At 41.9% G+C, this 27,594-nt stretch overlaps 1 protein-coding gene across 2 annotated transcripts; it reads left to right on the forward strand.

Moving 5' to 3' along the window:
* The first annotated feature begins 1,751 nt into the window (after window positions 1–1,751).
* Window positions 1,752–25,869, forward strand: FGFR4 (fibroblast growth factor receptor 4). 2 transcript variants are annotated; one of them, XM_034442433.3, is made up of 18 exons: window positions 1,752–2,820; window positions 4,308–4,453; window positions 10,268–10,534; window positions 11,267–11,356; window positions 11,822–11,988; window positions 13,076–13,199; window positions 14,509–14,699; window positions 16,443–16,581; window positions 18,341–18,534; window positions 19,301–19,446; window positions 20,666–20,778; window positions 20,905–21,015; window positions 21,293–21,483; window positions 22,068–22,190; window positions 23,196–23,266; window positions 24,327–24,464; window positions 24,594–24,699; window positions 25,032–25,869. In XM_034442433.3, exons 2-18 carry the CDS (start codon window positions 4,360–4,362, stop codon window positions 25,176–25,178), a joined length of 2,412 nt encoding a protein of 803 aa, XP_034298324.2. In that variant the 5' UTR covers window positions 1,752–2,820; window positions 4,308–4,359; the 3' UTR covers window positions 25,179–25,869. The 2 variants fall into 2 exon arrangements, with proteins under 2 accessions (XP_034298324.2, XP_087743721.1); XM_087887595.1 differs by lacking the exon at window positions 10,268–10,534 and having other exon boundaries at window positions 2,218–2,820.
* The last annotated feature ends 1,725 nt before the right edge of the window (window positions 25,870–27,594 follow it).

Below are 27,594 nucleotides of genomic sequence, written 5' to 3' on the forward strand. Positions count from 1 at the left end.
CAGCTCTGATTGTTTACCAGCTCTTATTATTTTCACTTCTAAGTCTAGGAAGGAGAAAAACAAGATGAGATATCCCTTAGTAGAGAGAAGAGGATCCTGCAGCTCCAGGAGGAGAAAAACAGGATATGAACAGAGAAAACCCAAAGACCACAGTTACCTGGAGACAGAGCCAAAGCTAATCCCCCATTCTGGGAGCCTATTGATATGGAGAGTTTTATCTGAAAGGAAGATACTCCACTGTGGAGGCTCTGGCTTGGTGGAGGGGTGAGGCTGTGCTTGCTTTGGAATGTGTTTGTTTGGATGCAGTTTCATTCGAAGGAGGAGGTTTTAATCAGTGGGGTTCAATAGCCCCCCCTCCTTCAGCATGGAAAATTGGCTTGGGAGGTGGCTGCCATCCATTAATTAGCCCTTTTTGGAGCCTCTCTGTAGATTTTTTCCTTGATCAATTGGCATGCCCTTCCTGGTTCACCCTCCACATCTTGATTGCATCCACATCTGTTCACGCAGGGTCACGAGATCATGGCTAATATACCAAGGTAGCCCAGAGCATATTAGAAAGAAACCCAAGAAGATAGCTCTTGTAGCTAGCTTAAAAAGATCGGCCATTGTCATGGCCTAAATGTTTTCTTCCCAAGATTGAACCATCTTGCAGAGGAAAATAAAGCACGGAGCATTAAAATGAAAGGCTTGTTGCTGGATGGTATGGAAAGAGAGAGGAGCCCAATGTGGATAACCTTCCACAAGTCCTGATAACATGCGCAGACAGTTTGGCTCCTCCAAAGATTGTTGGGTGTGACTGAGCCTGAGGGAAAACTTCTGCTATTGTTCTTGGTTTGTTTTTTTTTAAGTGTGCAGAATAGGGAGGAATGACCATCTCCACTATCTCACTATCTCCTTCAGCAAGTTTACATCTGATTTTCCTAGCCACTTTCCTAGACCCTCTTTTCCCAGTTGCCAGAACTGGCCATACTGATTAGGAACAATGGGTGTGGGGGGAGAGGGTAGGAGGTTGGTAGGGAGATGGCTAAAGGCAGAAGCAAAAGTTTCCAGAGAGGTTTTCCAGTAAAAACAATCAAAAGTTCCTGGGATTCTCTAAATGTTCTCTCCTATTTTGTTAGTTGGGGAGGGTGTGAGCCTCAGCACTCAGGTTTGTTGTGCGCATATGGTTAAAGCATGTTCATAAAAAAAAAATCTTGAAAAATATATGGATAATCTCCCACAGGAAGTTTAAACTAGAATTTGCATGCAACTTTTAAAAAGTGGGGGGAGGGAGATGGAAAACTAAAATATATTCTGTTCTGATTTTATCTCAGTTGCATATCTTGTAAATTACCTTACTAGAACACCATCTTGAAAATGCTGACTTTCCCATGTGTGTGTGTGTGTGTGTGTGTGTGTGTGTGTAGTACACACCCCTGAAAGCTTCTTTGACACATTTGCCTTACATTCTATCCACTTCCTTACCATATTTTTCTCTTCCAGCTCTTATCTTGAACAATCTACCATAGTGCCTCCCCCAATTCCACCACCTTCCCACAGATGTGTTTCTCAACCTCAGCTACTTTAAGATATAAGGACTCTAACTCTGGAGTCCACACATTTTACAAGTTGCTGCAATTGAAAAACAATGGGTTAGATTATATTTCCCACCAGTGCTAACTGGCGGATGATAAAAACGAGGAGGAGGAGGAGGAGGAGGAGAGATCTTGCAGAAAGACTAACTTTATAATATCCTACTAATCCCAGGCACTGGAGTGACCCTTAGATTCCCATAACGATTTTCAGGGCCACATTTATGATACATGTTCTGTGACAAGTCCTCCAAGTGTGATGCAGTAAATCAGACCCACTTTTTTGGGTCACTTTTCTGCCTTTTCCTGGAATAACATTTAGAAGTCTCAGTCTGATTGCACGGATTAGTGGATCATGTTATTTCCCAAATTACCTATTATTAAAATTAAAAGTTTGCTTATTGGATCCCAGAAACTGATATCCCTAAAGAATAATGAAGCAAGCTAATTTTCCCCCACCACCCCTTTATCGGAAGCGCTTCATGCAGCAGTGGGTTCCGCAGGTGCAAGATCCTGCCGTTTTACATGAATATTCATTTTGTCAGATGTACTCAAATAAATTAAAGATCTGCATAATTTGGATTAAAGTATTCCTCCTCTTTCTCCTTCCGCGGGCTTTTAATTTCCCCCCACCGGCTCACTTTTTGTCTTCGGATGAAGAGTTTCCCTTGAGCCGAAGTTTAATGAGTCGTATCTCTAGTTACCATTATAAGCAGAGAGGAAGCAAAAGGCTGGGCGAGATTGAACTCTGCTTAATCCCCTTTGCCGAAGCTTTGGGGGAGAGAATTTAGCTAATGTGAGTGTAAAAAGGCCCCGGCTCTGGCGGGGGAAGCGGCAGAAGGAGGGGACCGGGCGGGGGCGGGGCAGGCCCCTCTGATCCTCCCCCTCCGGCCTGGCTCTTTTCGCGGCCCATTGTTGGCTCGGAGCTGGCCGGCTGTGCGCTTCGCGGGGGTGTAACTTGAGAGCTTTCGCTACAAAGTCCCAGCGCCTATTGCAGAAGCCGACAGAAAGCTCACGAAGTCGAATCCGGCTCAGGACGCGGCCGCGTTTCTCGCTTCGGGAAGATCCGGAGAAGAACGCTGAAGGTTGGCGGCGGCGGCGCCTTGCCGGATTTATGCTTGCGCGGGACGAAGCGCCGCGGCCAAAGACCGGGACCCTGGCGCATCCTTTTCTTCCTACCCTCGGAGGGACGGAGCCCGGGAAGACGGAGTAGTTGGGGACAGCTCTTAAGCCGGCAGGAGGAGGAAAGGTAGGTCCCGGGTTGGTTGCCTTGAGGCACCGGGGATGGGAATGGGAAGGAGAGGATCGGCGCTCTTCTCTCCGAAAGCGGACAGCGGGGCGAGAGGCAGGCGCGGAACTCTGAGGTCTTGCCCACGGGAACCCGGAGACCTTCCGGGGTGCCTGATATTGCCGACTTTGACCCGGAGGGTCTGTAAATCTGTTACTAAACCGTCCGGCTGAGCAGAAACGTTTTTTGTTTGTTTGTTTCCCCGGTTTAAAAATTAAGCTGTTCTACCCAGGGAGGACATCGTTAAGCGCAACTTCTTCCCTTGCCCCACGTCCACGCCGTGCGCTGCGAACGTGCATCGTGCCCACACGCGCCGCGTGTAACTAAGTGACAAGGCAGATCCCCGCCGTTCCACTCTAAACATCCCCTTCAAAAGTGGCTAGACGCAACTTTTTCACAAACACAACCCAAAACCGCACTTAAGTGAACGGGGTTCTTATATGGCACTTAAATCCATATGGGAGTAAACCTGCGTTATTGGAGGGCGCGCGCGCGGGTGCGCGTGTGTGTGTGTGTGTTACTCGAAAGCACACGTGAGCTTTGTTTGGACAAGTAGTTTAAATCCTCGCAGTAGGATGAAACTTCACCCGTGTTTCTTCCATTTACCCGCACCCCCCTCCCCCAACATTGCCTGAGGTAATTTATGAAGTTTTCTTTTAGTGGCGTGGGCCAGTTTCCCAAGATCTGTTCAGCACAAGCTCTGGAGAGCCACATGAAAATGATGTATTGTGGAGATGTGCGAAAAAGGGGGGGGGATTATAGGTGGATTTATTCAGTGTGTTGCAGGATGATTGCCAATGGTGATCTTAGGGATTGATTCCTTTGTCAGATAGAAGCTCTTAAGTTTGTCTCTTGAACTTTGAGCTCAAAAAAGTGCAGCTTGGAAAGACACCTTAAACCTTGTGTTGGCTGTCTTTGCAGGGCAGGATGAACTGTAAACAAACTACACCCCTCCCCCCCCATGTTAGTTTACTAGGTGAAGCCAGCCTGATTAGTTTATGGTTGTTGTGTCAGATAATTATCTCAGATAATGGATTAATTGCATTTACCAAGGTTCAGTTAAGCATAGATAATTGTACAGTAAGAACAGGATTGCTGGGAACTATAGCGAGTACTATATTTCAGAACCGTAATAAGCTAAAGACCATTTGTTACTAAAACTATTTCGCTTCTTTGATGGCATTTCATAAATAGTTGTTTGTATCTAGTGTTGAGAATGTTTGAATGTTTGGATTGGCAAATGAATGTATTCCATTCCCTGCCACTTCTTTCTTTTGAGATAATGCAAAGTAATACTTTCACAGTCTAAAAAGCTTTAATAATTGTACCTGTACACTGACCTTACTGACCTCCAAAATGTTTGGAAGGAAACCTGGGTAGTTACAGACACATATCGATAATGTGTTGCAGGACAAAAGAGTGACTTTCATTTTTCTCTTTTAATTAAGTATCTGAGTATCCAACTGGGAGCCAGAGTGAAGAAGAAGAAAAGATAACAGGATGACAGCTCTGTGGTGTGATCTTCTTAGGGTTCTGATGGTCACAATAATATGTCTTAGGATATCTGCATCCACAGAAGGATCCAGGGATCCAGGTGAGAGTTACTGGGAACTATTGCTATTGATAGAATTAGGAAAAGTGTGTCTGAATATGGGAAATGATATTAAGACGCTTTCTGTGGTAAAAGACGATACTCTGATCTTTTGAGGAGTATGCCTTACAAGCCTCAACCACCATGGCAAGTTATGAGGCATTTCAGACTTGTTCTTCAAACTGGTGGACAGCAGCAGACTTTTGCTGCTGACTTTTAATCACTCCTACTTTATTGAAGAGCTTTCATGTTCTGAGCTGTCTTTTTGACAAGAAAAATATGTGATGGAAAACAGGAAGCTATCACTAATACAGTTTGTCAAAGACACGCAGTGAGTCAGTGGCAAGAAATGGAAATCTCTTAAGATCCAAGTCCAACTCTTTGTCTAACCAAGGTTAGTTCTGAATATTTTGTGCAACAAGAGTTTGCTGTAAATCATTTGGAATTTAAATAACCAACGTGATGTAGCAGTTAAGGAAAGAGTTGGACTATAGGACCAGGGAGATGAAAATTTGAGTACATGTCCCCAAGCAGGGAAGCACCGAGCAACCTTGAATCAGTTACTATCTTTTAGCCCAACTTACCCGGCAGGGATGTTGTGCAGAAAATTTGTCATAGAGAATGCTATGTATACTCCTTTTGTCCCTTAAGGAAAAGTAAAATATAAACCTATCTGTTTATAAACTTTGAGTGGTTAGACTTCCAAAGGTCATTGACTCCCATCTTCTAATCTAAAAAGCCTATTAAAACAAAAGAAAATTTAATAGAAAAAGCTGGAGTATGTTTCTGCATAACTAAACTATAATCTGGTACTAAAAGCAAATTGCTTTGAGGCATGGCATTCCTACTGTATATTTCAAAAAGATGTTCTTCACTCACTCTCTATAAAAGATTCCAGCTGGTTCCAGCTGGTAGATCTCAACTTCCAGTTTAAAAAAAAAAGGAAAAAGAAAATGCCTTAAGCCTAAAAGTTTTCCCATTCCCTGGAATTTAAGAATCACCAAGATGTTTTCTGCACATAGGAAATTCCTGATTCTGACTGCAAGTGTAAAATTTACAGGCAGATTTTCTGCAGTCAGAATACAATTGTACCTCTTTAAATACTGTGCCAAAGTAGTTTTGTTCACAAGCAAGGTCTTGATACTGTCAAATTTCTGCTTCTTTGTCATGGAGATCTTGTTAATCTTCTTTACAATAGAGATAGTTATCTTTTCATCTAGTCCTCACTTTGCCTCTTAATTAACTTAATTCTTGACTGTAAAAGAACTATATATTTTAATGGTGTGTAATGTAGAATAGAACTAAGCACACTTGAATCAATTGGAAAGATGTAGATTTCTTTGAAGAAGTATAACATTGCAACATTACAGGACTGCTATCATATTAAGAAAATGTAATATTTATTGAAATGTGTATTGTAGGTTTGGTTGCGGACCGATGGTATGGGACTGAAGCCTATGCAGATACATTTAAAAATGTGTCCCATGTATCTCATATATGTCTATATCTGTATCACTATATCTATAGTACTTTCTCTGTACCTATACTTGTCTATCAGTCTGTACTGTATGTATGCATATGTATACATTTATATATTGCTATAGTTTGACATTTTTCGAGCTGCTTCTACAATAAGTAGCTAGCATCCTTGCAGATTGTCTTACTGACCTCACTGAATAATCTAATTCATTTAAGTTTGCATTTCTGGGATTCCCTAGTGGAATAAGAGTAAATTGCTCTGCCAGGTGCTTGGCACTTTCACTCATGCTTGAGAAAAGATGCTTCTTCCCTGACTGGCCCATCCATGAAACAGATGGGATAATTGTTTTTTGTGCCAACCAGCTGCCTGGGTGCCTCTGAGCCGACTGTCACATCATGCTAGCCATTGCGCTTTGCTGCTATCCAACAGTCTGCATTAATGGACTGAGGAAGCGATGTGATGGTGGATATAGAGCTTGTTCTTTGCTATCTCTTCTGAGATTGGCACCATAAGCACCCTGATCAAAAGAATAAGGGTAAAGTCTGGAGCTTCTGCCTTTATAATCCAATTTAATGAAATCTAGTTTTGTAATCAGTGCTGCTTCTGAAGAAGAATAAAAATAATGTTTGTGAGAACCTACTGACAAACTCGGTGTTTCCGAATAAGTCATCTCACAATAAATGTGAACTTTACTCCCAAGTAGAAGGTGCCAGATATTTGTTTAGCTCTGTTTCCACTTGTCAAAGTCCATTGCTTGGGTGGCAAGATGACAGGACATCTTTACAGGTCCCAAAAGCGACATTGTTAAGAGTTGTCAGTGTTTTACCAGATTTCATATTAGTTTCAAATTATTTTCTTGCTCAGTAGAAGGATTTTGAATTACTTGGAAAGGTCTTAAATGCTAATAAACCCAATCAGTTAGGAATTGGAAAACGAGGTGACAAAGAAGAGCAACTTGAGAATAGAGTCTTCAACTGTACTTTTCTAGATTTGTTGAAGGTCCAAATTACATAATCTGTACAGTGTTTTTCAACATTTGAAATCCCTCTCTGGACAGTCACTGTGAATTGGTCACTGAGGCCCCTTATCAGACATGACTTCATCATGTTCTTCTAAAGGGAAGGGAGGGCTTTTCTTCCTTTCCAATCAGAATGGTTTCCTCAGTCGGAAGGAATATTTATAGCAAATAATTTAATTATCTCGGCAATTACATTAAATGATTTTTTAGTAAAGAACAGCTGCAAGGGAATATTCCCCTCTGCACAACACCAGATTCCTACATTGTGGATGAAGGTTGATTTATACAGACATGCTATTTAATTGGCAATTAATTAGCATTCATCTTAACTTAATAAAAATGTCTTAGGCTTTAACATGGACTATCTATCTAATGAATGTGAAGCAAATCACATTCAACAATGTGATCATTGAATTCTGTTGTAATTCTTACTCCCGGTTTGTAAGGCTTTTGATCTCAGGCGCTGATATAATATAGACCACTTTACCCTTTGCAAAGGAGCAGAAGGCCCCAGTGGCCATTCTGCCTCAGGCAGGAAAAGTCTCAGGGCTCACCCTGAAGTTCAGATGAACTGGACATTCCTGCAATTCACACTGTTTGCAGGAATTCCTTCCCCTTGGCAGCCTAAGGGTAAGTAGGAGGGAAGGGGAACCAGTGGGCTACCTGGGAAGCAGCAGGTTTCAGCTGCTGCTGGTGGAGCAGGCTGGGACACATTGCTTTGTGGACCCGAAGAGGTGGGTCACCCCTGGAGCTCACTCCTCTCAGAAAAAGCAGGAGGGGGGAGGCGTTATCAATTAAGTGGGTTGCCATTAGCCAGGTTTCATTGAGGGAGATCAGACTTGGTTCAGGAGCGAGTTGTTTGAAGGGGTTGCTGGCAGTGCTCCTACAACTGGAGCTAATGTTGGAGGAGGATGGGTCACCAAAGCAATTATAGTTCAAATCCAGGTTAGACAAACAGGGAGGCGGGAAGCTGTGGAGTCAACTGAGTGTGAAACCTCTCACTCCCGCTCATGCCACGGGAAGAAAGGAGGGAAGCCTCTGGGCTGAGGGAAAGCTGTGTGGGAGGGAGCTAGAGGGGAAGGGAGGGGCCCGGAGGGGATGGGTGCAGCTGGGGACAAAGTTGCCTCCTTGGGACTTACAGGGCCTGCATGTGCCCAACTAGGAGTAATGGTGAAGGCTTTCTGTCTCCTTTCTTCTCCCCACCCCCACCCCCACCTCATCCTGGAATGTAGAAGCAGAGGAAGAGCTAAGAAGAGAGCCAGAGTCCTTTGCTGAAAAAGGGGCTGGCCTCTATTGTGAGCTGGGGCAAGGAGAGCACGGGAAAGGAGCTGTGGGGCTAGGACAATGGGGGAAGGGGCAGTGGTCCCGGGCTTCCTGACATGTTCATTTTGGAATCTGTCAAAACAGTCACCTTGGGCTCAGGGACTGATCACTCAATTGAGAGCTCCCACAGAGAGAATTTGGGGGGTGGGGGTGGGGGTTGAGCTTGAAAGTCATGCTTCAGTGTTCCTGGGGATCCTTTCTCCAGCCCAGGACTGGCAGGAAAGGGGCTTTGATGACATCATTGCCGGGGCAAGGGAGGGAATGCAGAACAAAAGGGATTATGGACAGGATTTGGAGAATCCCAAAGTGGAAAGAGTGGAATTGGGCAACACTTTTCCACAACTCTATTACTTTAAACTCCTATTTAGCCTGTAAGTGTAAAAAACAACAGTAAGACACCCAGTAAGCCGTCAGCTTGTATACGTGTTTACCTGATACTGCTTTCTCCTTCCAAATGACAGATTTGCTGAACCTGTGCACAATCACAGGCTTGTGCGCTTAATTCATAGTCAAAAGAGAAGAGACAATTTTTCCAATGCAACCTAACATTTTGGCTAGCTTTACCCTGTGGTTTGCTGTAGAGCAAGCCAGAAATTGAGTGTGTGCCTCTAAAGTTAGAGCGACTGCGGAGATTCCTCAATATCTTGCATATTAGTCTGCTCCCCACATTCCAAATTTTATCTTCCAGATCTGTTAGAAATGTTGTAAATTAAAGTTTAGAAAATGCAAGATTCTCAAAAATGTTTAAGCATTTGGGTGGGATCGTATTTGAACAGAAGATTCTGAAGAAATACGGAATGTAAGAATGCAAAATATGTATGAAATTTAGCATGTAAACAACATTGTCAGATTAATGCTTTTATTAAAACAATACTTACAAATATGCAGCAAGTTTGAGCTGTTACACCCTAAGAAACCAAGTACTTCTTTTATACCCATTTTAAAAAATTAAAAAAAATAAATTGAAGGTATGAACAGGTCTCTCTAGTTGTATAATGTATTTTGTGCTTTTACTCTGAGCTCTGTGGATTTCAGAAGATGAAAGGTTTACATGAATTGAAAATAGTAGATTGACACCATTTGCTATTTTTGAAATCTTTGCACTGTGCTTAGTTTTCAAACATGCATCGGATTATTCTTCAACACAGAAGACAGGAATCTGAAGGCAGTGGTGTTGGAGGCTAAATTGTGAAAAAGTTTTGCTATGAGTTTAGGAGTAATATGTTGGGCAGCTTTCCAGATCGGACTATCCTCCTTGATCAAACTGCTACTTCTCTGTCCCAGAGCAAAATCTTACTCTGTTGATCAGTTTCACCCAGGGAGGTCCCCACAGAACTCTGAGCTTTATAACTAGCTACCATAACTGAATTTTAACTTAGGCTGCTGCGTGAACTCAGCTCATGTTGTTAGTTCATGGTTCAGAATGTTCTGAGGGCACTTGAGTAAATCCTAGTTCAGTTACGCCTGGACAAGCATGATATACTAACACAACCAGTTGAAACTTTTTTTCTGTACCAAGTTAAATCTGGGCACGGACATATTTATAAGTTGCTGTTTTAAGTGCAGCTATACTTAAGATCTTCCATCACTCCTAAAGTTAGGTTTTGGAATTGGTGAAATAACAAAAAGTGAGTAGCTAAGCTGAGTTCCTTCAGCCTGCAGCTTTCCTAGAGTGTTGAGACCGTAGCAATTCAAATGTCCACCATGAGCTTTTGGTCGCAGTATTTGAAGATTGTTATGAGAACAGTACTCAGCTTAAACACGTCTGAAGGGTACCTGCTTGAAGAAGTCTGGCATATGTAATGGAAAATCCTGCTACACTACCATAGTGCCTTATTATACTAGGGATGTAAGATTTGTACCCTGGGATAAAAATAGCTTTGCTTTGTAGAGTTTGTTAAATGGCTTATTCCATCGCTCAAAGTATTTGTAAGATGGCAGGAGAGCAGGAAAAACTTGTCATTTGCATTGATCGTCCCTTCTTTATATTGGACAGAGATATTTGACAGTCACATGCTTGAGACAGAAGAGGAGCATCTGGTTTTGGATCCAGGGAGCCAGTTGAAGCTCTACTGCAGTACCAATCACAGTCTTGTTATCACGTGGTATAAGGAAGACAAGCAACTTCCCCCTAGTGAACGCCTCCACATTCAGCAAAATTTGCTGGAGATTCCTGAAGCCACTTACGAAGATTCAGGATTATACTCATGCCGTGCGCGGAATACTGGGGAAAGTCTGCGTAATTTTACTATCTCTGTTGTAGGTAAGAGCATAAGACTAGAAAGGTTTGCAGTGGTCTAACTGGTTTCAAAATATCCAAAGATATTTACTGTTTTCAAAAGAAACACAGGAAGCAGCTTGAGGTATGCTGAATCAGATCACACGATCCACTGAGCTCAGGATATCATCAGCAGACGTGGTACGATTTTAGACCAGAGCCTTTCCTACTCTTGCTTAGAAATGATCACGGGTTGAGATTGTGCACTGTCACACATTATACCATTTAACAACATAGGGTCTCAGATTTTACATATTAATTTATTAAATTCGTTATGGCTGCCTACTCTGGGCAGTTTATAATATTGAACTACACAATTAAAAATACAATAACAAAGTAATAACCACTCTGATTAGAAAAAAAAAGCAATACCTAAAGAAAATGCAACAGGGTCTCCACACACACATTAATTCCAAGCCTTTGGAAGACATCTTCCAAAACACAAGGATGGCTATAAGGTGAAACTTCCTTTGCAAAACAACATCTACAATGTAACCCTTGGTGTACAAATCTAGCACTGCAGTGCCAACTCTCTTTATTTGTCCTTTGTAACTGCCCTTCCCTTCATCCACCTAACATTTTGCCTCTTCTCCTCGAAGAGTGCTGGCACAACAGTAAAGAAACCAAACCCCTTAATATGTGGCATCCATCCACTGTCCCATAATTACTCGGGGGTGTTTTAGTACAAAGTGTCACCTCTGCTCATTTTGATTTTAGATTCATTGGGTTCAGGAGATGATGATGAAGACAGTGATGTGGAGAATTCTCATATTGATTCTAATGAGGAGCCTGTACACGCCCATCGAGGTTAGTATTGGGGTCATTAATCTATACTTACTCAATCTTGTGTACTATGGCCCTTTAGGAGCAAAGACAAGGAAAACTATAGCCAGATATCTTCCCTCTATTGCAAAAATCTCAAGGAACCCCAAAGTGTGGGACACTTATTACCACCACTCTGCTACCAAGGATGACGCATGACTTGGTAGTCACATGGCACATGGCCTGCAATTGGTGTCTTTCAGAATGTTGTGTATTCCTGGCAGAATGAATGCAGTGCTGTCATTCATTTTGGCACACCGTTGAGTGCCTGAGTAACATTTTCTGTTCCTTAAACTCTTGTATTTGTTGCTTTTTTTTCTTGGAAGCCAGTTCAAGGTTCATCCCCTCCCTGCTTCAGTTATAGCAAAAAATCAATCTTTGTTCCTAAGAAGAGAACATTTGTGAAGCCTTCGCTAAAATCTGAATGGGTTATGTCACTTCTTTTTTTAGCACCCTATTGGACACATCCTCATCGAATGGACAAAAAGCTGCATGCAGTCCCAGCAGGAAACACAGTCAAGTTCCGCTGTCCAGCTTCAGGAAATCCCACCCCTTCAATTCGTTGGCTGAAGAATGGGCGGGAATTCCGTGGGGAGCACCGTATTGGAGGAATTCGGGTAAGACCTAAATGGGTTGGGTTTAGTGGTGAAATTCAAATTTTTTTACTACCAGTTCTGTGGGCATGGCTTGGTGGACATGGCAGGGGAAGGATACTGCAAAATCCCCATTCCCTTCCCCCTCCTGGGGCCAGCTAGAGGTGGCATTTGCTGGTTCTCCAAACTACTCAAAATTTCCGCTACTGGTTCTCCAGAACCTATCAGAACCTGCTGGATTTCATCCCTAGTTGGATTGTTCTTTCCTCCCCTTCCTTCTCCTTCCATTCTCTTGGTTAGCACACCAGGTTTTATGAATTAGGGCTTTGGGTGGAGAGAACTACAGAAACATGTAATATAGAGGAAGAGGAAGCCAAACTATTCATAATGAAAGGCACATGCAGAACCTCTTAGTGGTAGATTCCAAGGCCTTTGCATGTGTGGGCTTAACATTTGTGTGTAGGAATAGATGTCATCTCTACAAAAGGAACTACCAAAGCCTTAAATACTAGTTGTAGCCCTGGTCTCTTTTTAACTCTCCCTGTCCTAAATCTCCCAGAACAATACAGGTAGTCCTCGATTTACAACAGTTTATTTAGTGACAGTTCAAAGTTACAATAGCACTGAAAAAAGTGACTAAGATGCTTTTTCACACTTACAAACATTGTGACATCTGTGTGGTCACATGATCCAAATCAGATGCTTGACAAGTGACTGATATTAATTATGGTTTCTGTGTCCCGGGGGGGGGGGTTGTCACGTGATCCCCTTTTGCAACCATCTGATAAACAAATTCAATGGGGAAGCCAGATTCACTTAAGAACAGTATTACTAATTTTAACATCTGCAGTGATTCACTTAACCACTGTAGCAAGAAAGGTTGTAAAACGGAGCAAAATTCACTTAACAAATGTTTCACTTAGCAACAGAAATGTTGGGCTCAATTGTAAGTCGAGAGCTACCTGTATTTCCTAACTTTGCCACAAGCTGAAGTAGCCATGTCTGAAATATGAGATTCTCTTAGACTTACACTCAGGAAAAATGGACAGCTCTGCAAAACAAAGAATGCACCAGTGATAACGGTAGCTTGCATCACTTTTTCTACTCCTAGCTCAGGCATCAACACTGGAGTTTGGTCATGGAGAGTGTGGTACCTTCCGATCGAGGCAACTATACTTGCTTGGTGGAGAATAAATTTGGCAGCATTCGCTACAGCTACTTTCTGGATGTGCTGGGTGAGAAAGCCTTCCTTCACAAACCTTGAATGGGATCCGAGTATTCTTTAATGGAAGGCTATTGGAAAGCAAACACAAAGCAAAAAGAACATGTTGGCCATAGGAAAATAGTCAGACTCTGTATTAAGGAGACCAATTCAAAGATAAAAAATGGAGCACAGTTGAAAATGAAATGGAGCATTTCCATTTTCAGAAGTTCCTAGTCCCTGTGCTGATGAATGCTTGTGAGTTGGGGGCGGGAGGGGCAAAACCCAGGTATTGGCAGCCTGCCATTTTCCTTAGGAAGGCAGAGGCACCATCCTGACCTCAGACTGCCCAGATTGAGGGAGGGGGAAACCCCGAATCCTCTGCTAGCTTCAAAGGAAGACAAAGATCTCTTGGGCCACAAAGTCAGATGAAATTAATTAACCCTGCCTGAAACCCTAGGCAGAGCATTAAGCATTTGCTTTCTTATCTCTACATTCTTTACTATCAATCTTCTCTGGGGTTACTCTTAATCGGCCCAGAGTCTCTGGGGCCATCCCTGGCTGGGAAGTCTTCCTGTGGTATTATGTAATATCAGAAGCATAGCAAGTTTTACTGGTCTATGGAAGGGAAGAAATTATGATTCTCTCAAGTTTTGAGGCAAGACCATTAGTAGTGCTGTGTTAAATGAAAATTGCAAACTGCTATTATTAGATGGGTATATCTAAGCTGATTCTGTTTCATTCTTTTGGCCTGCTCTGAATCACGATCTGTGATTGATGTACATGGTGGCACAGTGGTTAGTATGCAGTACTGCAGGCTACTTCTGCTGACTGCTGGCTGCCAGCAGTCCGAGTCTCACTGGCTCAAGGTTGACTCAGCCTTCCATCCTTCCTTGTTTGGGGCAATATATTGACTCTGTAAACCACTTAGAGAGGGCTGTAAAGCTCTGTGAAGCAGTATATAAGTCTAAGTTTTAATTGGTTTTAAATATGGGATTTTAAATTTGGGGTTTTATAATTGAGCCAATTATTTAATAATTTTAATTATTTTTAAATTTTGTCTGTTTTTGTGCTTTTAATCAGGCTGTACACCGCCCTGAGTCCTTTGGAAGAAGGGCGGTATAGAAATAAAATAAATAGATAGATAGATAGATAGATAGATAGATAGATAGATAGATAGATAGATAGATAGATGATAGATAGATAGATAGATAGATAGATAGATAGATAGATAGATAAGTGTTATTGCTACTGGAGAGTCCAGCAGTAACCTGTCTTGAGAGAGATGATGCCCTTCATCTGTGTTGGACAACTGAACATTTTTTTGGTTTGTTTCTTGACAGAGAGGTCACCACACAGACCTATCTTGCAAGCTGGGCTGCCTGCCAATACCACAGCAGTGATGGGCAGTGATGTAGAGTTTTTTTGCAAAGTATACAGTGATGCACAGCCCCACATACAGTGGCTTAAACACATCAAAGTGAATGGCAGCAGTTTTGGTCCAGATGGAGTCCCCTATGTGCAGATCCTTAAGGTAACCAGATCTACTTTTTGGATGTTAATCAGTAATTGGTTTTCCTCAAGGAGTAGATGAGAAAGAAATGAGAGGTTGAAGGCAAGAATCTTACTCTCTATCCATGCTGAAGAATTCTGTTGACACCCATGTCGCTTTCTCCACATCCCTTTCAGTTCAAGGCTGGACCTGGGTGTTTTTGCTTTCAGTGGTTTTAATTTGGAAATGGTTGCTGACCTATAGCATGGCAGATTAAGGCACGCTCAAATGAAGGTGCCACCTGGTAAATATACAGCCATTGCAATACAGTGCAATACTTTTTAAAGAAAAATATGATAGCTTTGTTAGTCCCCCAAAAGAAAGGTGGGGTCCAAACATAGACATGGTGATATGTTCATTTGTATCAACTGTTGGTAGAGTGTATTGAAAAATGTAAACAAAACGTTTTATGGCAAAACAAGCCACACAGTTTAACACTTTTCCAGCTAGAAACCTGAATCTCATAGGGTTTTCATTAAAAGAAACCTCCATTATAATAAAAGCTAGCAACAAATATATTACATGTATAGCATATCTTTCACAGAAATGTGGACCTTCCCAAACATATGGTAAATTCTTTTTAATATATCAAATTTTGAAACTGCCCATCTCCCTCGCGGAGGGACTCTCGAGTGGGGTGCAGATAAAATATTAAAACATAAAACCAGTATATGATATTTAAAAGAGGAAGGCTTATTAAAATTTAATACTAAAAATTAATTAAAAGGCGAAGCGAGGTGTTTCAGAGAGCTAACCCGACTGACAGCTCTGTGCTCCTCTGTTCAACCTACCCAAGGCCGCAGAGCTATGTTTTCATGTCTTTTCCAGGAGGCTAGGGGAGTGGGGATCCACCTCACCTCGGGGGGTGGGGGGGAGAATGTTCCAGAGGGCAGGGCAATGACAGAGAAGGCGCTCTTCCTGGACCCTGCTAGTTGGAATTCTTTGATTGGCAGGGTCTGCAACAAGTCTTCCCTGCCTGACCAAGTGGGAAGAAATGAAATAATATTAGATCATTATTACCGTGTTTCCCCGAAAATAAGACCCTGTCTTATATTTTTTGAACCCTGAAATAAGCACTTGGCCTTATTGCCATGCACTCAAAAGCCCGATTGGGCTTATTATCAGGGGATGTCTTATTTTGGGAGAAACAGGGTACATATTATATATATAAAGTTTGTTGTCATTGTACTTATATACACAGTATACCCATACAACGTAATTCACATAACACCCAGAGACCAAGCCCAACACACATGACAATCCCCAGACACACTCCCACCCACCAAAAATTCCCCACCCCCAAACCACCCAAGCATCCACACAGCAGGCAAAGTAATGCTGTCCAACAGCTCACTGATGGTGGCCCTTTAGTTCATTGTTGAGTGCAATTATAGCTCTGGGATAAAAACTATTCGGAAGACATGTGGCCCGAGTTTTAATTGTTCTGTATCTTCTGCCAGAAGGCAACAGTCCAAAAAGATTGTAAGCAGGATGGGAAGAGTCTCTGAGACTCCTCAAACAGTGAGATGTGAAGATGTCGTGCAACTTCCTCAAACAGTGAGATGTGAAGATGTCATCCAGGGCTGGTAGCTGGAGCCCGATGATATTAATAGTAGAAACAAGCAAATGATTCCTTAACCAAAGAGATGCTTGGACACCATTCTTGTGTTGCCCACAACTAATGTTTGTCTGTCTTTTGCCCTTGTTTGGTATTTACCCTGGTAGACAGCAGATATTAACAGCTCAGAAGTGGAAGTCCTCTACTTACAGAATGTCACCATGGAGGATGCTGGTGAATACACCTGTCTGGCTGGAAATTCTATCGGCTTGTCCTACCAATCCGCTTGGCTTACCGTGCTTCCAGGTGAGAAAGAGCAGGGGTGGCACATTTCAGGGCTTGTAAGGAAGCTGTTTGTGGTTGCTTTGTTAAAACTAAACTCTTGATAGGAACAGAGTACAAAACACAGACACAGACACAGACACAGACACAGACACAGACACACTCACTCAACTTTAGATAACCCCAAGGCCATTTACTGCTCAGGCAAACAGTTTGCTCTACCTATAGCAAGACAGTACACAGATAACCTTCTGAAAAAAGAAAACTGATTAACTCTTTTTGTGCCCTGTCAGAATAAGCTGATATTATTAAAAGATTGGATAATATGAGAGAAACTCTAGTGGCAACACATAAAGTAGCCAGACTTCTAATTGATTTTGTTTTACCAACTACCCAAGGCAGTTGCTATCACTTTAAGCAGGGGTGGGGAATGATGGCCCTTTTATGACTTGTGGACTTCAACTCCCAGAATTCCTGAGGCAACCAGGAGTTGAAGTCCACAAGTCATAAAGCGGCCATCGTTCCCCACCTCTGCTTTAAGGAAAGACCTCTTGGCATGGCAGCCCCTTTCACTGACCTATGGAAATATGCATATTGTCAACGTAGAGTTCCCTGAAGCAGATCCAAATTCCTCCCCCCATCCTTGTCAAAATAGCAGAACAAATAGAAAGTCCAAAGAATAAAAAGCTGGATGCTGCTGATAGACAAGAGGGAAGTTTTGACTGTCTAAAACCCTGGGAACCATAACAGGAGCCAGATGGTTGGCCACATCAGGAATATTGCTCACAGCGAGATGGGCAGAAAACAAATAAGAAATAAATAAAAAGAGAAAGAGATGGAGGGAGAGAGGGAAGGAAGGAAGGAAGGAAGGAAGGAAGGAAGGAAGGAAGGAAGGAAGGAAGGAAGGAAGGGACATTTGCAGCTTAACATATCCAATAGCACTCACTCTATCCAGCCTTTCAGGAAAACCTTTGCCTCAGGAATCTCAGGAAATCATGAAAATGGCAGCCCCCGAGGCAGGAAGGACATCATCACCCAGTGCAGAACCAACCCTCTAACAAATTATAGTGACATGAAACAAAACCCACTAATATTCACCATGTTCAATGCAAATCACCACAAAAGTTATCTGGCTCCATACAGCAGTGTGAGAACAGCAAAGGCAGGTCAAATTACAATCAGTGTGTCTTCAAAGGAACTTTTGAACCCATTTCATCTCTAGAATGAGGCATGAGCCATATCATTCATTCACAGGCTATAATACATTGCCATGAACCCCTCTGATAAGAAACAAGTTTAAAAAATAATATGACAACAAAGGAAATGTGATAAAACATGATGTTATTCTATGAATAAAGGATGTTTTTTTTAAAATAATGTGAAAAACAGTATAGATAGTTAAGTTATGAATTTATTTTTTTGCCAGTTTCATGCCTCAAACTGAAATGAATAACATCTGAATGTGAACATATATCAGGGGCCTCTTAAAATACATTTGCCAAGAAATGATTGGTAGCAATAATAAATGTTATATGAACATGTGCACATTTTGGAGTTTTTCTTAAAATGTAGATTTGTAAATAATTTATTATGTAAGATCACATTCTTAACAGAAAAAGGGAATTATAAGTGGCTTCCAGGTAGCTGCCTTTGAAGAAGACCAACCACACTGAACAATTCAATATTTTTTCCTCTGCTTTAACATCTCCAGAAACATATTCAGGTATTGACAGTTAGTTTAATTATAGAATTAATTAACTGAAGATTTATTTGCTATTTGCAGATGAAGAAGAAGTTGAAGAAGTATATGCTCCTGAAATCAAATACACTGATATAATTATCTACACTTCAGGGTCTTTAGCTATTGCTATGGCTATTGTCATTGTTATTTTATGCCGCATGCAAATTCAGCCAAGTAAGCAGCCTCTGGAACCAATGGCTGTGCACAAACTCTCCAAATTTCCTCTTATTCGACAGGTAGGTATTACAAACAGTGACCTACTGAAAAAACAGGAAAATTAATCACTGCATTAATTTTAAAGTTCCCCAATCATGAGTAAAGCTATCTATAGGTAGCCCTCAACTTATAACCACAATTGAGCCCAACATTTCTGTTGTTAAATGAGACATTTGTTCATGAGTTTCACCTCATTTTATGACTTTTTTTGCCAACATTGTTAAGTGAATCACTGCAGTTGATAAGTTAGGGTTATGGTTAAGTCGCAAAATGTGATCACATGACCCCGGGACACTGCAACCATCATAAATATCAGTCAACTGCCAAGTCTCAAAAGGGAGTGCTGCAAAGGTCATAACTACAGTCATAAGACACATTTTTCAGTGCTGTTGTAACTTTGAACATTCACTAAATGGACTGTTATAAATTGAGACCTACCTGTGTAGCATGGAACAGATGTTAATTGTAAACAATAGGGATCTGCGGTACACCAAATGATTGTAAATGTACAAGTTCCCTACGTCATTAAGGGCTCCAAAAAATCTCTCAATACGGTAGATCTACATTTCCCATGTGTAGACCTCATTTAAGAGTCAGACCAATTCTGGAAAGACAAAATATTACTAGATGGACCTTGTACAGTGTATTATGTATTCTGCTATACCACCTGACACCTGTGGCATTTTGTCACTTGAATGTAGCAGATTTATGTCTTGTCTGTTGCTGCTTTGGAAGACATTAACATTCGTGGACCAATCTAATGTGTGTCCTTGGTTTGTCTCACAGTTCTCCTTGGAATCAAGCTCCTCAGGGAAGTCCACAACATCACTAATGCGTGTTACTCGCCTCTCCTCAAGCTGTACTCCCATGCTAGCTGGAGTTATGGAAGTGGAACTGCCATTGGACTCCAAGTGGGAATTCCCACGGGACAGGTATGCGTATAAGGGGGTTTTGTTTTTTTTTATTGCATTTGCTACTGGAGAAGCACAGCTACTTTTACAATATCTTAACAAGCTGAAGCTCTGCTAAAAGATGAAAAATGGGGGGGGGGAAATGCTTGTAATCCCTTATCAAGGTTCCTATTTATTATACTATAAGGAGCTGGTTCCTACATTTTCTGCTTTTGCCAAGTTTTTGACATAAAGATATCCACAGATTAATGTTTTCTGTGTCCATACAGAGGTGGAACTTAGTAAATATTGGTAATATGATAGTTCCAAAATGGCTACCCCATTCAGAACAGATAAAGGAATATGACACACTTGCTTTGTTACACATCTGCGAAGCTTCCATCTTCATTTTACAACAAACTTCCACAAGCTAAGGCCTCCCAGATATGTAGGATTACAGCTGGATGTTGTGAAACACTGCTCCTCAACAAAGTGTGCAGCAGACAAAAAACTCAAGTATCACAGTTACCCCAGGCCAGTCAAATATGCCACATTTGTCTATATCAGAAATGCACTTCAGTCACTTCTTTCTGGCATATAGGACTATCTGTTACTTGAAAGGTATTGAAAAGGAATTGCTATAGGTAGTCCTCGACTTATTACCACAACTGAGCCCAAAAGTTATGTTGCTAAGCGTGACAGTTATCAAGTGAGCTTTTCCCCATTTTACAACCTTTCTTGCCACAGTTGTTAAATGAATCACTGCAATTGTTAAATTAGTAACCTGGTTGTTATGTGAACCTGTCTTCCCCATTGACTTGCCAGAAGGTCACAAAAGGCGATCACATGATCCTGGGACATTGCAACCATCATAAATATGAGTCAGTTGCCAACTGTCTGAATTTTGACCGCATGACCATGGGGATGCTGCAATGGTCATAAGTATGAAAAATGGTCATAAGTCACTTTTTTCAGCGACGTAACTTTGAACAGTCACTAAATGAACTGTTGTAAGTCGAGGACTACCTGTACTTGTTATTGAAAGCTAGTTCAATATCCACACTCATCTGACATCTGGAAGAATAATATTCCATTGCTAAAAGGATCCATTGTGACTTTAGCAACTCATAGATCAGCCTAAGACACAACACTTAAAATCTATTTAGTGTTTGTTTGTTTTTTAATCAAGGTTGCAGCCCTGCAGCACATTGTTAATCTTGGCCCATCTTCCCAATTCTGAAGTTGTCCTTTTTGTTCCTAGGCTGGTGCTAGGCAAGCCGTTAGGTGAGGGCTGTTTCGGGCAGGTGGTGAGAGCAGAAGCCTATGGGATTGATCCAGAACGGCCTCTCACTGTTGCTGTCAAAATGCTGAAAGGTAAATGTATTTTATAAGGCCCCAAAGCCTCATCCTTTTGACTTTTCTCATTATTCGTGGTATTCTTAAACATGGGTCTTTATATCATTTCAGGAATCATATAAACCTATTTCTTTGCCTTATTAGATAATGCTACAGATAAAGACCTGGCTGACCTGATCTCGGAAATGGAGATGATGAAACTGATGGACCAACACAAGAATATCATCAACCTGTTGGGGGTCTGTACCCAAGATGGTGAGTGACTTCATTTCCGGCCAGAAATGGCGGAAAATACAGTGGGCATTGCAGGAAAGGAAAGAATGTTTGGGAGGCAAAAGACTAAGAAATGACAACTCAGCTGGAATGAGGCAGAACTCATTGCAGGGTGGGGAATTGGGTATTGCAATTGTAGGATCTGTCAGGATGCTGAACTTGAACATGGGCACCCGGTGGAATTGGGACCAAAGGTTAGGACATTTTGGAGGCAATTTCTGAGGCAAAGTGTGATTCATAGTATCTACTGTAACTATAGGTCCTCTCTATGTGATTGTGGAGTTTGCTGCCAAGGGGAATTTGCGAGAGTATCTGCGAGCTCGCCGACCTCCAACACCTGATTACACATTTGATATTACCAAGATGCCAGAGGAGCAGCTTTCCTTCAAAGACTTGGTTTCTTGTGTTTACCAGGTGGCCCGTGGCATGGAGTACCTGGAGTCCAAGCGGGTAAGAGGGATCTGGGCCAGATAGTGTCCACTGCTGTTTGTCATTATGGTGCCCCAAGAAACCTTCTTGGGTATATTAGTCAGCTCTGATCCAGAAATATATAATTTGAATTCACAGCCACAAAAGCTTTAGATTGGGCCCACAATACTTTTCTCAAAATGGTGACTAAAATATCGTTTTTATTGGGACAGGAGAAATTTAAAAACATAAGGAGTAATGTTATTTAGTTCTGATTAATTTAAGATCAATTAAATTCTCATGTCCATCCACTTGGAGAATGAGACCCAATAGAATAAGACTCAGACCAAATATGTTCTTTGGTCCAGAAAAAAATTATATAGATTGATGCTTACTAAGTGCTCTGGCATCTTCATTCCACTCCATATTAAGTTTGCTATTGAACTGCCTGAGATCCAACAACAGAATGTTGTATATATATCAGGCCTGAGAAAAAGAAAACTAGAAAGATGTAAAAAGTCCCTGTTCATATTTATGTTAGAAGGAGAAATAAGATAATTTATGGTGACATCAAGGTTATAGTAGAGTCCTTGGAGTTTGATGTAACTCTTTTGTTTTCCTTCCAGTGTATTCATCGGGACCTGGCCGCTCGCAATGTTCTTGTTACTGAAGAGAATGTGATGAAAATTGCTGATTTTGGCTTGGCCCGTGGAGTTCATGACATAGACTACTATAAGAAAACCAGCAATGTGAGTAAAAAGACCATTTGATGGCCACAGGGTTGCTAGAGGATTTAATGCTGCTCAGGTGCTTTGGAAATGCAAAGCATCATAGGGAAAAACATGGGTAAATTAAGAATATTTTAAGTACCCCTCTCCCCAAAACAGCAAGAATAGCAAGAAGGGGTCAGTTGATCTAGTCATCTAAACCCAAGGGATTTATTCTAGATTTGTTTTGAAACAAGCTAGTTTTGCATAAGATTAAACCAATTCCATCCAATCACTCATGTCATTAGAACATTAAACCCAGCAAATTGCCCAGTTCTGCTTAATAGCCCTGCAAGAAAAGAAACAAGAGTGTGGCTGAATAAGCAAGCTTTTCCATTACACAACTCACCATCAAGCCCCAGCAGCATGGAATACTCTCAGAAACTGACCGTGCCATGCCCATTGACTCCTGCCTAGCCGATGGAGTCAAGGGTAGTGATGCAGTGGAACCTTTCCAGCACTCAGTTGATGCAAAGGACTGTGTATTGTGAAGCCTTTATGATGGCCTTGTAGAAGACGATGGATGGGAACTATTCTGAAAATGATGGCTGTTAATGTGACTGTCCACTGCCAGAACCAATAAGATCTGGCTGTCTAGGCAACTGATAGTATTTTTAAGAGGAACAGGACCAATGGTAGGGAAACAAAGTACTGCAGTATCTATCATTTAACGACTGCCTCCTTTAGCAACCGTTCACAGTTACAATGATGATAAAGTAACTTTACAACCAGCTCTCATATTTATCACTTTCACTAGCTATAAAGCAAAGGAAAGCTGAACTAAGTTCATAAGCCCTTAGTGACCACTTGACTTAACAATGGAGTTGCTGGTTCCAGTTGTTGATAAATAAGGACTACCTGTGCTTTTGAAGTATAGAAAGTGATTTAGAAAATAAAGATTTGAGCGAGTTGTAAGAGGCGGTTTGTCAGCTCAAAAAAAAAAAAAAAAGCAGCAATGAACTGACAGCTTCTCATGTTTACCTGCAGGGTCGCTTGCCTGTAAAATGGATGGCACCAGAAGCTCTGTTTGACAGAGTGTATACACACCAAAGTGATGTGTAAGTATGAGTATGCAAGACTAGATGGTTCTAACTATCTAATCACCCAATAGAAATGTGCCTGGTAAAATAACCGAGTAAAGCTCTGTAGTATTTTGGATCTGCTTCCAAAAATGCTTTGGAATGTAAGCCTAGCACCTGTCTGCAACATCTTAAAACAGGCACCTAGGACAAGGGTGGACAACTATGGCCCTTTTATGACTTGTGGACTTCAACTCCCAGAATTCCTGAGATATCCATGTTAGCTCAGGAACTCTGGGAATTGAAGTCCACAAGTCATAAAAGGGCCATAGTTGCCCACCTCTGACCTAGGATATTGCAGCTTCTGCCGTACAGTCCCAGGAAAAGAGGCATAATTGTTTAGGGTGTTGTAAATAGATTTTATGCTGGTGTTCCCATCAACTTGTGGGGATCAAATCTAAAGTTTGCATACCTACAGATAAATATTGCAAAATGTTTCAGATACATCTCTTTGATTTTTCACCTATTAAAAAAACAAAGGAATCTGCCTTATTTGTGGGGGGAAACCTGTTGGTCTACCTAAATCCACAATATCTACACTGACTGGCTGTAACCCATTTTAGAGTTCCAGACAAGGATACATCCCAGCTGTCCCTGGAAATGGTTGAAGAGGGGACTTTTTGCACCTCAGCTGTGTTTCTAATACAGCATATTGTATTGCAACTCTTCCCTGAGTATTTTAGAAATATGGAGAATAAGTGGAATCTATTATATATCAGTTCCCGAATGTTCCTAATACATGAATCGAAGTTTTCATCGCAAAGCCAGAGCAATGTTTCCATCAAACTATCTGTAATTGATCTATTCAGTAGTCCCTTCCTTCCTGAAATAGATGTTTATTTTCACCCTGGTTTTTGCATACTGGATACTTTCTATTTACCGTGCTCTGCCATTTGTGGTCACAAACAAATGTTGATAAATATCTGTAATAATTTTCATTCATGAGGTTTGTTTGCCACATGGATTGCTTTCTATATACATATATTCTGAAAATCTTCATAGCCTTCTCACCTTCTCTCTGTCTCTTCCTCACTTTAAGGTGGTCCTTTGGGATTCTCATGTGGGAAATTTTTACACTGGGTGGCTCCCCCTATCCTGGCATCCCAGTGGAAGAACTTTTCAAACTCCTGAAAGAAGGTCACCGAATGGACAAGCCCTCCAATTGTACCCATGAACTGTAAGTAGCACTGTGCCTCCTAAAGCTACATTTCCCAGCCTGCTTGTCTTCCAGATGCATTGCATCCATGTCCATAGACTACAGTCCAGTGGAAAATAGATACCTGAAGCTTTTCTTTTTCCCAAATAGGTACATGATGATGAGAGAGTGCTGGCATGCTGTACCTTCCCAACGACCCACCTTTAAGCAGTTAGTGGAGGGGTTGGATAAAGTCCTGGTTGCTGTCTCGGATGAGGTAGGTTTGAACCAGGGGTGGTATTCACTTACCTTCGTTACCGGTTTGCAAATGTGAGGGCACGCGCCTCCTCCATGCATGCCCAGAGCCTTCTGCGCATGTGCAGAGGGTCAAAAATTGAGCGTGATGACATCTGGGTGAGTGGGCAGAGCCGCCAGCCTACCAGATCGTGCGATCCAGATAGAGCCAGATGAATTTCACCACTGGCTTGAACTCCCAGGGGATGGTTCCACTGAAGATGTCTAAACAGCTGGTTGTTGGCAACAAAAAGTAGGAATTTTGCCTTTATCCCTGTGAATGCTGATTATGTATGTTTTTTTCCCTCTTTTCAGTATCTGGACCTTTCAATGCCTTTTGAACAATATTCCCCATCCTGTGAAGACACAACTAGCACCTGTTCCTCTGATGATTCAGTCTTCACCCATGATCCTTTGCCAATCACCCCTTGCCTTTTTCCTTATCACAATGTAAGGACATGAGGAGGGAGACAAGCCATGGACACTAGGGAAGGTGGTTTTTTTTTTTTTTCTTCATTCCTAAAGGATTACCTAATTTGAGAACTGAAGTTCTCAGAATGTCCCTGGTCGAAGAAACTGCCTGGAGCTATATTAGCAAGAACTTAAAGTCTCATCAAGCTTCTGGAATCTGCTGGACATCTGCTGCCCAAAGTTCACCAACAAGGACCAGATGGCTTCCTTACATATGTCTACCGATGCTCCAGGCGCTAATACTGATGCTTCAATACCCTGTAATCTCAGGTCCCCTCAAAGCTGTTGTTCTAGCTGAGCCTTCAGTGCAGCCAGCTGACTGAAGACAAGTATGACCAGATTAATAGGAAGTAATTTAGTCTTGAAAAGAAGGACACTCTCTAAAGGCAGGAGCTCTTAGGAGCATCACAGGGTATCCTGCTTATTTTTCTGATACCATTCCCAATTTAATAATACTTTAAAGAGACTTCATGATTTGGTAGGAGTCAGCCAGCCAGCTTTCTCAGGCTGTCCCATCCTTATCTGGACACACAATCACAAGGATGTCCTACCTAGGACATGGACCTTTCCTTCTGGCTCCTGATGTCCTCTGTACATAACCCTAGAGATAAATATTTATGTACATATCACTTCTAATGCACATGAATGACCCACACCCATAAATTATTTTTTTGGAGTAGAACCTCTGCCTGGAGGTTTTTTTCCTGCATCTCTGGTTGGAATGATTGTTAGACTAGTCTGGCCTCAGTTGGTATACCTAACTCTCAATGTGAAGTTCAAATGCTGCAAGTCAATTTGGTTCTTGTGTAAGTGAATATCTGTGGAGCTTTAGAAAGGAACTGTGTGTCTAAACTCCCTTTTTAACAGCTAGCCATAATCTGCCTCCCCCGACTCTTGCCATGATCTGTAGAAGAGAAGTTGATTTGATTTTTCAAGTCGGGACACTGATACTCTAATGCAGCTAAAGCAACAGAGGATCTGGTGACACTTCAAATTCCAATATATTTATTGTAACATGAGCTTTTGTGAGCGTAACCCATCTCATCAAATGAAAGAATTGTTATCTTCAGCTATTTAACCGAGGAAGTAGAGCATAATTCATCAAATCTTTTGCTCCAACAATTTTGTGATTCTTAAAGGCCATAAGACTTTTTGTTTCTGGCCCGATGTCATGTTCAGCAGGGTCCTTGTTTCACATTTCACATCCAAGCCGGATGTTTTGTCAGGTCACCCCTAAGCACAGTATTCCTAAATTTTGCAATTTTCCCCAAAAGTTCATCATTCATTGAAAAATGTAAAAGGAGAATAGAAGGACGTTTCAGGTGTAGCATGCTCAACCCCATTCAGTAATACCGTAGCTTCTCCCAACTTGGCATTCTCCAGATGTAAAACTCCCTGCAGTATCCAGTATCCATGGGCAACACAATTGTGCTGAGAGTTGTCATCTGGAGTATACCAGGTTGCAAGGCGATGGATGCATAGGTGCCATAGCGAGAGCCATCTCTGTGCCATGGAAGAGTTTACATGCTTTGTTTTTCTGGACACACTCTGCTAGGCAGAATTCAGCTTAGGGACAAAAATTAAAGAGATGTATGAGATTTATACCAGCCCTTAGAAATTCAGCTGTTTCTGTGTTTTATAAAGAAATAGATTTGAGCCCAGAAAGGACTAAACATATTCAAGTGCACCTGTGTGGCTTGCTTGCACGCATAGCAAGTGCACCTGTGTATTCTACAATAGTATGGGAAGGCTAATGGTGGTGTGTCCATTCTTAGGAGGTTTGCTCATGCACAACATCTGTTCTGCATTAGCTGCTGTTCCATTTAAGCCACCATGAACTCCACTAGCAACATCTCCCTGAAATTGATCTAGCAACTGGCCACTCTTTTCAGAGCCTGGGAATCTGTCTCAGGATATCGCAAAGCCCAGTGGGACTATTCCACCCCACCCCCTGACAAACAGCCACCCTGTTTTCTTCCTAGCGATTGGTCGAAGCCCCTCAAATATCAAAAGGAGTCCCTTTCCCTGCTTACAATTCCAGAGGATCTAACATACCAAGAAATAGAACAAAGATATTCTGAGGAAACATTAAAACGTGTATTCCTTCTGGTTGTGTCCCCTTTCTCCTATTAAATATCCTAATTTCTATGCCCCCCCCCTTCCACCACTGAACTATGGCAGAAAACACGGGATCAGCCCCAGGAGGTGACTGCAGCTGTCCCCCTTCTTCCTTCCCAGCCCACTCCCCCCCCCAAGCCATCTATTGGGTTTAAAGTTTCACAAGAGATCTTGTGAAGGAATTGTAGCCCCTGCCATCCACTAGGGATAGGGTTTCAGCAAGCCATTTTCCCCAGTGGTGCTTCCTCTCTTCCCAGCTGTAGCCCATTCCAATCCAGCTGGGTGAAGA

This window comes from Pantherophis guttatus, chromosome 2 (genome assembly GCF_059756535.1).
Source record: "Pantherophis guttatus breed Tessera chromosome 2, ASM5975653v1, whole genome shotgun sequence".
Classification (NCBI taxonomy): Eukaryota; Metazoa; Chordata; class Lepidosauria; order Squamata; family Colubridae; genus Pantherophis; species Pantherophis guttatus.